The sequence below is a fragment of the Eulemur rufifrons genome, chromosome 19 (genome assembly GCF_041146395.1).
Source record: "Eulemur rufifrons isolate Redbay chromosome 19, OSU_ERuf_1, whole genome shotgun sequence".
Classification (NCBI taxonomy): domain Eukaryota; kingdom Metazoa; phylum Chordata; class Mammalia; order Primates; family Lemuridae; genus Eulemur; species Eulemur rufifrons.
Window position 1 is genome coordinate 52223415 of NC_091001.1, and position 13122 is coordinate 52236536.

General features: G+C 33.2%; 1 protein-coding gene across 8 annotated transcripts in view; it reads right to left on the reverse strand.

Annotated features, from left to right (window-relative positions):
* CTNNA2 (catenin alpha 2) overlaps positions 1-13122 on the reverse strand; it is a 1068594-nt gene that overhangs the window by 39263 nt on the left and 1016209 nt on the right. For 7 of the 8 annotated variants that reach the window (XM_069493842.1, XM_069493839.1, XM_069493845.1 and 4 more), the window contains 2 exons: positions 4625-4730; positions 178-312 (listed from right to left, as the gene is read on the reverse strand). In XM_069493842.1, coding sequence (XP_069349943.1) covers positions 178-312; positions 4625-4730 — 241 coding nt within the window. The remainder of the gene's footprint in view (positions 1-177; positions 313-4624; positions 4731-13122) is intronic. The other variant, XM_069493843.1, reaches the window with a different exon arrangement.

Below are 13122 nucleotides of genomic sequence, written 5' to 3' on the forward strand. Positions count from 1 at the left end.
TCTGAGTTATTGTAAGGTCTGGAATAATGGTGATAACATTTATTTAAAAAAAAAAAAAAAAAAACTCCCTATGAATCACTGTAGTTTGGTGTTTTTAGCAGTACTGTTGCCAAGAATGCTTGCCTTGGAAGTACAACAGTGGGAACTTTACATTGTGAAGGCCAAGTTCCAGCTTACCCCTGACACAATGAGCTCTCCTCCCAGATTCTGCACTTCTGCCTTCACCTTGCTGCAGATGTTAAGTTGATGGCAATACAAGGCAATGCGTTGAAGGTAGGCTAATAAATCCTGCTTACATGCTGAATCAGGACACTATAAAACATTAAAAGAGTGATCTCAATTAGTAAGTACTCTCCAGTTTCTAACACTTGCTATATAAAAGCTGTGGGAAGAAAAGGTTTCAGTGTCATATACCTTAATTACATTCACTTAACATAACTTCTTCATGGTGCATTTTAGAAAGGCCACAGCCAGTAGTTTAGAATAGTTAGCTCTAGGTTTGATAAAATTTTATAAAGAGAATATTGAAGATCTTTCAGAAAGTCTCACTGGGACTTCTGAACATGTTTATGAATATTTTTACCAGTTATCTTCTAACCTCTTAAAAAAACTAAATATTCTAGAGTTTTCTCCCTGGTTTTCTTCAACTTTTACACTATATGAAAAGTTATTTTAATGCAGAGGAGCAACGGATGCTAAAAATAAATCCCTCTATGTGGCAAACACTCTTACCCATGCTATGAGAGAGTTCCAATCCAATTAGTTCAGGAAAAAAAAAAAATCCATTTGTTTCCTGAAAGTTTTTTAAGAAAAGCATCATTCACTAAAAGAAGTCCATCACACTTTTTGGATTTTCATATTTATCAAAATTTTAGCAACATAATAAACTACATTTAAATGAGATACTCTGAAATGGTTTATGACCACTTCAAGAAAAATAGATTTTATGAAATGAAGCCAGTTGAAATAATTCACAAGAATAACAGACGGACCAGAGTCGAATCTGGCTAGACACTCTGGGAGGCTGAGGCGGGAGCATCGCTTGAGCTTAGGAGTTCCAGACCAGCCTGAGCAAAACCTAGACTCCATTCCTACTAAAAATAGAAAAAATCAGCCGGGTGACATGGCATGTGCCTGTAGTCCCAGCTCCTCGGGAGGCTGAGGCAGGAGGATCTCTTGAGCCCAGGAGTTTGAGGTTGCAGTGAGCTATGATGAAGCCACTGCACTCTACCCAGGGTGACAGAATGAGACTGTCGCAAAAAAAAAAAAAAAAAAAAAAAAAATCTGGCTAGAGAGTTTGAATCTCATTGTGACTGAAGGGGTTAGATGTCCATTAAGTACAACAGAGGTTAGCTAAACACTTCCATAGACATTGACATGACTCTCTAAAACATGTCTGAGGCTTCTATGCCAATGGCTACCAACTAATTGCAGTACCTGTTTATTTCTATTGCTATCAAAAGTGTAGCTTGAGTTGCTTACAGGACATTTAACTGTTCTGGCTCAATTTGGTACTTGTAAAGGACATATAATCCCCAGAGAGCCTTGTTGAAATACTGTAAGAAATAAGTACTTACAGTTTAAACAGAAATATGTTATTTAGAATAACAATATGGGAGAAAGATTCTGAGCTAAGTTTCCTTCAAGCTCAAGAAAGGAAATTTCTTTTATCAATACCATGAAGCCAGTGGTTTGATATAACCATTTATTGAATAAGCAATGAAGGGGCTTTTTTTATACATAACACTTACCATTGTCCTATTTTTTTTTCCCCACTAACTGCATTTATCAAGAAAGAATTCCACAGAGACTGTTTTTAGCTTCCCACAAGTACTTAATACTGTAATATTTATCCTACTCCAGAGACACACATAGTGAGGAATTAACTTTAAAATGATATCTCCCCAGAGGGCTGACAAGGCTTTCGATACAAATACCTTGCAGCAAATTAAACTGAGAGTTCTATCTCAATGGAACAGTAATTAAAAATGCAACAGTCCGTAAAAAGTTCATATTACATGCATATCTCAAATCTTCATAAAAATATTTTCAGGCAAAATAAACATAACCAATCCACTTCTTCGAAATGCTCATTCTGTTCTATTATTTAAACTGAAGCAGTTAAAACACACATAAAAAAGGCATGATAGATCAAGAAAAATAGCTCCTATATTATGGAAATAGGTGCAGAATCTGATAAAGAAATGTCCTGTTCCAGAGAAAACAGCAAAAATTGTACGTTATTTCATGGCTAATGACAGTAAGAATGCCATGAAGAGAGGATTATGTTTAAACTTCATCTGTTTAAGGCACTGAATAGCATTTAAATACACTGTCACTTAATCTCAAAATATAAATCTAAAATCTCAGGATTTCTGTGTATTTATGAGTGTGTTTTCATACATCAAAACTGTCTGGAGCTGTGCTTCATGGTGCATATAATCGTTGGAAATAAAGGCCCAAAAATGTAAAATCAAATATAAGAATCATAACGACAACTAATGAACTTGAGGAGCCAAAACACATTGAGAAACTTGAAGAGCCATTGGGACTTAAAGTATAATGGAAAAGCCATTCGAACTCCACTCATTTGCCCTCCCAGGATGAAGTCCTTCCTAACCCATATGAGTCATCTACCAATTTCTGGTCACAACGCACACCCTGAGTCCCTTCAACATTTGCAGGAAAAAAAAAAAAATGTGGACTTCATTCTTGATTGGTGACTTTTTTTTTGTATGCATATTTTCAAGTAGGTTCATTGTCTCTTCTCTCTTTTACATGAATTTTTTAAAATAGATATGGAACTCTGTAGAAAGAAGCTAACCTTATGCTGTGAAGCTTGGTAGTTGATATTGCCCTGAAATTATTAAGAGTAATAGCAACAGTTTGTTACTCAACTTCTACAAATTGTGGGGGGTTCTCAAATTATGATAACAGTTAATGAGTTATTTCAACTATGAATTTCTCAAAAATTTAAAAGTAAAAAAAAAATCCCTAGATTAGCCATCATATATGTAAACAAAATTAAAATGAGAATCTGTTGGCTCTTATTTTAATACAATCCTAATGGTTTAGTTATCTGAGTTTTTTTTTTTTTTTTTTTTTTCCTTAGCCTTTACAAGATAAGTAAATTTGGTATTGCCTTGAAGAATTTTAGAGCCTGGGATATTGAAGGCAGCAAGTGTTTATAGGCACAACCCTAATACTGAGGAACAAGGGAAGAAAACTTCTTATAAAGGATCACAAAGACTCAAGAATCAAAGGAGATAGGACCAACTATAGATAAGGAAGCAATCCTGTATCTTCAATATCTCCAGAATAAATAATTGTATTATAGTCTATTAAGCACATTCATGTTTATAATCGTGTTTCTATATAAATAATAGTATATATAATATTTTTATTTCAGAAACTTACTTTGTATTGTAAGATGTATTCCATAAAGGGATAATCATCAATTATCTGGAAAAGTCTATTATCTAAAGTACCCTTACAAAGAAATGGAACATTAGTGCAACAAGACATTCTGAACAGGATTTTAAAGTTCCAATTCAAGCCAAATAAAATGAAAAGTGTGGAGAGAAGCTCAAACATTCAAGGTGATATTGAGAACTATTTTAATGTGTATCTGACTTTGGTTTGAAAGCACAAGAGATAGCTTGAGAATTTCATTTCCCTCTGATGCCTTTGAGAGCCTTGGAAAAGTAAAGCTGAAATCTGAAGGTTCTTGATCATGTGGATTCAGCCCATTTATATTAGAGCATAAATTATTAGGAATTATAAAGAGCATCATTAGAATGAAATCAATGTTAAATAACAAGCAATAAAGTTCTGCTTTCTTACTGCCACATTGAAAAGCGTGATGTTCTCCCAGATTACTGAACCTGTTTCTGCCCTTCCGTCCCCACGTGCCCCTGACCACCCTACCCCCTGTTCACGTTCCAGTCGTGGTGCCGTCCTTGCCCTCTGCTTCTTACACGCACCACCAAAGCATGACCCTCGGTCCTCTAAAGCTCTGCTAGTCCAGTTCCCTGCTCACAGGGCACATTGCTCTTTTTTCTCCTTATTATTAATAATTCATTCATTCAGCTAACAAGATATGCAACCTAAAATTTCCTGGGGGCAACAGAAAAAAAATAGTAAAGCAATAGATAATGTTTTTTTAAAATATGGTAAGCACTATGAAGTAAACAACAACAACAACAAAAAACCTTTAGGTAGGGATCTCAGAAAAGATGATATTTAAGCCACGAGCCCAACAATTAAAAAAAAAAATTCTGCTTTCTTTTCCCCACCCCCCATTATGCAGTATAATTGACATTCTGAATAGGGATGGCTGGGGCAATTGTGGCTTTTGCGGGGTGCTAATGTATCCTAAGAAATAGGTGCTCTTGTTTCTCAAGGAATTTCGGTCATGGGCCTTAGGATTCTCTCCTGAGCTGAATCCACCTTTGCCGTCTCAGCTTGGTCTCGGCAAAATCAGAGGCCAGTTTGTACAATATTAGTGATTCTCCACAATTCACTTTTCAGAGGCATTTTCTAGGGTGCATAAAACTAATTACAGAACCCAAGTGCTAATTAATGATTCCACTCAGCTTGTGCCCACTCTTCCCTCTTATGTTACCTGATCAGCCACAGCGCGGGCTAATTTGTCCATTCGAGAACCTGCTTCGGCAATTTTCTTGGCAGCGTTAATGACATCAGATGTATTTTTCAATGGGCCTTTGCCTCTGAAACAATATGTGCAACATAATTAGAAATCCACTTAATAATAGGAAACAGACAAACCTACGATATCCTTTGTCCAGGACTCTGGTTTTGTATTTGATCTGGTGCTGGCCATGTTGGAATTTTGAAAGTTTTCTTGCTTCTCTCCAATTTCTATGTTAATAGCCTACTTTATATACTGTTAGACTCTTTGATTCTGTAAAATTAAATTGTTATTAATGATAAAAAAATAATAAAAAAAACCAAAAAAAAAAAATAGCCTACTTTATTTCCATTCATTTTGAGGAATATTTTCCCATATTTTGATGTGCATGTTCACATTTTATCCTTTACGTTAATTTTCATTTTTTAAAACAGTGGTCGATTGCAAAAGATGATCACCACAAAAGCAATGGAAATTAAATGTGTAAGTGCTTACCATGTACCTAATGTTGTTACACATACGACCTCATTTTGTCTTCATCATAATACTAGCAAGTAGGTATCATCATTCGCATTTTAGAAAAGAATAAAATAGGCCAAAAATGATCAATTATCTAAGTATATATACAGGTCATAAGTGAAAAATTCTAAATTTTAAGCAGAGTCTAGCCAAATAAATGCACGTGCATTGTCTTCTATCCCATGTCCAGAATATTTGTATTATTTAATTTTTAAGTCCAGTTTGGCACTTTGAGAAGCAATTCTATCTAAAGGGAACATAACTGGAACTGTTCAGCTAGAATTTCAGAAGTTTCAGAATTTTGTTGGCTTGTGTACTTCTGGTACTTATTTATGAAGGAACATACAAAACACCATGTGACAATAAATGCCTTTGTGCTTCCAAACCAGCCCCCCTATATTTTCACATAAGGTTTGCAATTAGGTGAACTGTTTAATATTGTATGTTTTTAAAATATTTATGATAAAGGAAAAGGAAATTACGCTGTATAATAAATCTTTAAACAAAATGCAGCAAGTAATGTAACTTTCCTTTCCCTTTTCTTGAGAGGTTAGTAAAGAATAACTATGTTTATCCTTGGTTTTTAGCATTGTTACTTATCCTGGTCTCCTTATGTGCATCTAGAAATCAATGCATTTTTTAAGGCTATAAGATTACATTCCTTTCTATCGTTAGAAATGTGATGAGATGCAGAGAAAAACTACTCAGAAGCAATTTATTTAAAACGTGTAGAGTTTCACAGAGCAGGCAATGATCACCATTGTTACATAATAGCATTTTATAAAATGGAAAACTTAAAAGGTCTTTCAGTAAATAAATGTAAATGAAGGGCATTTTGTTCTGTTTCTTTCCTAATTCCCTTTCTGGCATTTTTTACATTAGTAGTTCAAAGTAAAATATATAGTCCATGTTAATGTTCAAATACATACATAGGGAGACTCAAAACTTAAAATGTCATTTTGCTGTCATGTCATTAAGTCTTCTACAAAGTACACTGATTTTAAGTTGCTACTTAGACTTTAAAATATGTACAGTAATTTCCTATGTGAATTTTGTGTAATACAGGGGAGTTAAAGATTTGGCCAATGACAATCTGGCATTCCCTGACAGTTTTTTTTTTTTGTTTTTCTGTTTTGCTTTTTTTTGTTGTTGTTGTTTTTAGATTAGTACTACCTCCAAATGAATTTTCTTCTTTTTGTTTTTTAAGGAAAGCTTCAATGCAGAATTTGTCAATGTTTAATAATGTTCTCATTATTATGTATTTCTCTGTACCTTCCAGACCTTAGAAAAATCTATTTTCTGCAGTTTTGTTGACACAATATTTGTTGAAACTTCATCTTAACCCATTCATTAAGAGCTGCACTCTGCTTTATTTTTCATTGCTAACAATCGTATGTGTTTATTTCATGAATTTCAAAGGATCTGGGAAAATACTTTCTCATGAACCTTACGTAATAACTTTCAACAGCTGACTGATTCTGACAAAATGTGCTCAGTTAAAAGCACATCTAAGTAGATCCTGAATTTGCTTGGGGTTTAGGGTGCTACCTGTAACCAAAGAATGAAAAGAAGCATGTCTTGTTAATTGCACTGGGACTACAGTTTATAGACTCATTAGTATATTGTTATGAAAAAAAAGTTTGAGACTTTAGAGTTCACATAGTAGACCTAATTCAAATTCTTGGAGTTGCAAGCTGGAGGTGAGGGTATATTTCATAAAATTAGAGAACAAAATAGAGGTTTTGAGATCAAGTATTTCCTCATTTTCTAGTTGGGGAAACTTAAACCCAAGAAGGAAGACTATAGAAGATGCTCAAACGATACTGCTACACGTAGAGAAAAACAGGACCAAAACCTGTGTGTCCTGAATCATAATTTAATAATCTTTTGCCTAAATATGTTTCATTCTTATGAGAACAGCTAGAGTAATGTGCTCGGGGAAAAACAAATAGCCTTACCTACATACATTAATATGCAAGAAATAACAAAAATGCTAATTAAGAATCTGGCTCAAGAATTAAGTAGAAAAAAAATCATAAAGTTACAAGAAGAGATTAATGAGTCAGAAAACATAAAACCCTGGAAATAATAAATAAATCCTAAAACTGCTCCAAACAAAAAAGGGGCAAAACTGACATAGAAAATATATTTGGAATTGCTACTAAGAAAAATAGGAGAAAAAATATTCAAAAGTAAAAAAGAATATAATAACCTTAGAAAACAGAAGATATAACACCAAGCTACTGTCCTCAAATATATGTAAATACATTTGAAAATCTAGATGAAATAACTTTCCAGGAAAATACAATATGGCAAACCTGACCAAAAAGAGGATTCTGAAAAACCTAAACTGGCTGATTGCCATGGAAGAAATAAATAAAGCTGTCAGAGAGAACTCATCAAAAAAAAAAAAAAAAAAAAAAAAAAAAAAAAAAAAAAAAATTCAGTAAATCCAGATGGTTTCTTATGGGAATTTAACTAAACCATTAAAAGAAGATAATTCCAATGCTATTTAAACTCTTCCAGAATATAGGAAAGGAAGAAAAAAATTGAAAAGAATTCCATCAGGCAACATAATATTGATATTGTCAGAAGCATATAAGAAAACTCTTTTAAGGATGCTGACTTAGGTAGTAAACTATTCATTTAAAAAAAAAAAAAGGAAGAAAAAAAGAAGAGAAAACAAAGTAGTGCCACTTGAGTACTGGAGTAGGCTCATACATACAAGAGCTGATTGTTAAATTTTCAGGAATTTGGAGAGCCAGTTGACATATCGGTAGCTTAAAACCTGCCACAATGAGACTATTTTGTCTATGGAAATCAGCCAATGCTACAAACTCCAGGCTTTTTTCCCCTCTAAAAAATCAGAACAGCACTGCAAAAACTCAAGGTAGTAGTTGCACCTAATGGTGAGAAAGGGTATTGTGACTTAGAAGATACATTTGAAGGTATCTTGAGCTGGATGATGGTTGTACCAGTTACTTTACAATAATTAAAGTTGTATATTTATTTTTCTGTATTTTTCTGTAGATATATTTAATATTTTAAATGTTAATGTTTTTCACTTTTCTTGTATTTTGAGGAATATAAAAAAATTTAATTTTCATTTCTGTGATGACTGATAAAACTGAATCTCTTATCATTTATTTATCATTATTATTGATAATTTATATATCCTTTGTTCTGAGTTGTGTAAGTATTTTGCACATTTTTCTATTGACTTTTTTTTTCTAAATTGCTTATCTAAGCTCTTCACATATTTGGATACTGATCTTTTGTTATTTATGTTGTAATTTACTTCTAGTCTTGTGCTGTATGTTTATTTTTATTATTTTTTAAATATAAATTTTAATTTTATTATGGTTAAATGTATCAATCATTTCTACTAAGTTTGCATTTTTCATGTTCTTTAAGAAGCTCTTACCACAAGGTCATTATAAATATTCTCCCATTTTCTTCTAAAATTTTAAAGTTTCTTTATATTTAGATATTAAATCCACATGCAGTTTGTATATTTTGTATAGGGTAAGATAAGAATGATACTCTTACTTTATTTTTCCACACCAGAAGCCAATTGTCCCCAGATGGTATGTTGAAATGTTTACCTTTTCCTCAATAATTTTTAATTCCCTATTTTAAAATTCTACATAAGTAAATGTATTACTATAAAGTATAAAAAACAGAAGTCATACCCAGAAAAAGAACATAAGAAAAATTGTCAAATGCCAAATAGAATGGTCTAAATATTCATAAAAATATGAAGTACTAATGTGTGGTTAAAGCCATGTACACACCCATTGCCTCATGAAAATGAATTAAAAAAATCCTTTGAATTATCTGGAAAATCCCAAATATCTCATATATGGTTCTGAGCATGATATAGCACCCTTATAAGAAAGTTTCAAGACAAAGATTTCCTTAAATGAGCACAGAATCAGTGGTATAACCCACTTTCCTCATATCATGAACAGATAAGAAAGGGAATAGAAAGGATAATTGTGCCATTTCTGGGGGATCAAAGTTACTCATTTCCTTTTGATTATGTGCCAGGTTGTGTGACAGCCCTTACTGGTAGTTGGGGAATAATTATGGGATAATAACTAGTATCTTTAAAGGACAAGACCCTGAACTTAGCTTATGTAGCAATGGTAGTAATTTCTTTTAATGTTATCATTGCATAGGTTGGAAGTGAATTCTAAAGCTCCTTTGACCATCAGAGTGTCTACAGTAATGCTTTCCAACAGAACTCTTGTAATGACAGGCATGTTCTACAATTCTGTGCTATCTAGTATGTACCACTAGCCACACGTGACTATAGAACACTTAAAACGTGACTAGTGTGACTGAGGAGTTAAGTTTAATTTTACTTTTTCCTTCTATTTTTATCTTTTAATTTTGATATATTATAGATTACCAGGAAGTTGCAAAGAAAGTATAGGGATGTCCTATTTACCCTTTGCCCCGCCTCCTCCAACATTAATATCTGGTAGAACTATACTACAATAGGGAAACTAGGACATTGATATTGGTAAAATCTTTAGAGGTTATTCATACTTTACCAGTTGTTCATTCACTTGTGTACATTTCATGCAACATTATCACATGTATAGCTTCATGTTGTTACTACTACATGGAGACAAAGAACTGTTCTATCACCGTAAGTTTCTCCCATATACTTTATACCAGCTATCCCATCCCTAACACCTTGGTAATCACTAATCCATTCCCCATTCCTATAATTTTGTTATTTCAAGAATGCTATCAAAATGGAATCAGAGTATATAATCTTTTGAAACAAGTGTTTTTCATTCAGCATAATTTACTTAAGGTTTATCCAAGTTACAGCATATAATTTATTGCTGAATAATAGCCCATGGCATAGATGTACCACAGTTTGTTTAACCATATATCCAGTGAAGAACATTTGGGTAGTTTCCAGTTTTAGGCTATTACAAAAAAAACCTAGTATAAATATATAAATATTCATATACAAATTTTTTGATGAATATAAATTGTTACTTCTCTGGATAAATGTCCAAGAGCAAAATCACTGGGTCCTATGGTAAATAGATTTTTGGTTTTAGAAAACTATCAAACAATTTTATAATTTTATCTCATTTTAATCAAAATTTTAAAACACACAGCTAACATCATACACAATGGCAAAAGACAAAGCTTTTCCCTATAAGATCAGGACCAAGACAAGGATGCCTGCTCTTGCCATTTCTATTAGATATAGTACTGGAAGTCCCAGCTAGAACAATTAGGCTAGAAAAAGAAATAAAAGACATTCAAATTGGAAAGGAAGAAGCAAAATTAAATCCTGTTTTCAGATGACATGATCTTATATGAAAAAAGAAAAAAAAAAACACCTGTTAGAAATAATAAATAAATTCAGTAAAGTTGCAGGATGTAAAAATCAAAATGCAAAAACCAGTTGTGTCTCTGGACACCAATAATATACAATCCAAAACAGAAAATTAAGAAAACAACTTCATTTACGATAATATCAAAATGAATAACATGTCCAGGAGAAAATTTAACCAGATTTGTATGCTAAAACTACATAATGTTGCCGAAAGAATTAAAGATAGCACAAATAAATGAAAAGCCATCTTGTACATAGTTTGGAAGGCCTAATATTATTAAGATGTCAATACTGTCTAAAGAGATCTACAGATTAACTGCAATCCCTATCAAAACCCAATGACACTTTTTGCCAAAATAGAAAAATCCATCCTAAAGTTCACATGGAATATCAAGGCAACCCAAAAAGCCAAAATAATCTTGAAAAAGAACAAAATTGGAAGCCTCCATTTCCCGATTTTAAAACTTAACTACAAAGCTACAGTAATTAAAACAGCGTAGTAATGGCATAAAGATATAGAAACTAATGGAATAGAATAGAGTTTAGAAATAGACCCTCACATATAAAGTCAAATGATTTTCCACAAGGATGCTAAGACTATTCAAAGGGAGAAGGGTAGTGTTTTCAATAAATGCTACTGGGAAAACTGGATACCCACATGTAAAAAATGAAGCAGGTTTCTTATATTACACTGCATATAAAAATTAACTCAAAATGGATCAAAGATCTAAACATAAGAGCTAAACTACAAAACCCTTAAAAGAGAACATAGGGAAAAGCATGATGTTGGATTTGGCAATAATTTCTTGGATGTGACATCAAAAGTATAGGCAACAAAAGAAAAAAAAATTGGACTTCAAAATTAAAAATTTTTGCGCATCAAAGAAAGGAAACCCACAAAATGGGAGAAAATATTTGTAAATCATGTTATCTGATAAGGAATTAATATTAAAAAAATATAAAAGACTCTTATAACTCAACAGTAAAAAAGCGAACAACTCTCTTAAACAATTTGTAAAGGACTTCAATAGGTATTTTTCCAAAGAAGATATGTACAATGGCCAATAAGCATAGAGCAAGATGTTCAACGCCACTAATCATTAAGGAAATGCAGATGAAAATCACAATGAAATACCACTTCACACCCTTTAGAATGGCTACTATCAAAAAAACAGAAAATAACAAGTGTTGGCAAGGATGTAGAGAAATTGGAACCCTTCAGTATTGCTGATGGGAATGCAATATGGTGAAGCCACTGTGAAAAACATATGGTGATTCCTCAAAATTTTAAAAGTAGAATTACCATATGATCTTACAATTTTCCTTCTGAGCATATACCCAAAAAAATGAAAGCAGGAACTTGAATAGATATTTATACACCCATGAATGGTACAGTATTCACAAAAGCCAAAAGGTAGAAGCAATCCAAATATCCATAAAGAGATGAATGAACAAAATGTGGCATAGGCATACAATGGAATATTACTCAACCTTAAAAAGGAAGACCATTCTAATACATGCTATCACGTGGATGAACCTTGAAGATATTATGCTAGGGGAAATAAGCCAGTCACAAAGAGCAAATATTGTGTGATTCAACTTATATGATATACCTAGCATAGTCAAATTCATAGAGACAGAAAGTAGATGGTGGTTTCCAGAGGCCGTGGGGAGAGAGTAATGGGGACTTAGGGTTCAGTGGGTACAGAGTATCTGTTAAGGAAAAAGAAAACGTTCTGGTTATGGATGGTGGTAATGGTTGCAAGACAATATGAATATACGAATGCCACAGAACCGTTCACTTAAAATGATTGAAATAGTAAACTTTATGATATATACCACAATAAAAGACATTTTAAATGGCCACATGTGGCTGGCGGCTACTCCTGGACAGCACAAGTCTAAATGAGCTGTAGTCATTTGGGTGATGTGAGTGGGCACACACACATCAGCCTAAGGAAAGCAATATGGAGATACCTAAAAGAACTAAAAGTAGAACTACTATTTGAACCAGTAATCCCATTACTGGACATACACCCAAATGAAAAAAAAGACATTCTGTTAAAAAAAAAAAAAATCTGCACTCACATGTTTACAGCAGCACAATTCACAATTGCAAAGATGTGGAAACAACCCAAGTGCCTATCAATACATGAGTGGATTAATAAAATGTGGTATATGTATAACATGGAGTTCTCAGCCACAAAAAGCAATGGTGAACTAACACCTCTTGTATCATCCTGGATAGAGCTGGAGCCCATTCTACTAAGTGAAGTATCATAAGAATGGAAAAACAAGCACCACATACACTCACCATCAAATTGGTACTAATTGATCAAGACTCATGTGCACATACAGAATTAACATTCATCAGGTGTCGGGCAGGTGGGAGTGGAGAGGATGGGTATATTCACACCTAATGGGTGAGGTGCGCACTGTCTTGGGGATGGGCACATGTGTAGCTCTGACTTAGGCGATGCAAATGGCAATATATGTAACCTAAACATTTGTACCCCCGTACTATTCTGAAATAAAAAAAATAGCCAACAACAAAACAATATCGTGCCCATAAAGGAGTCAGAAA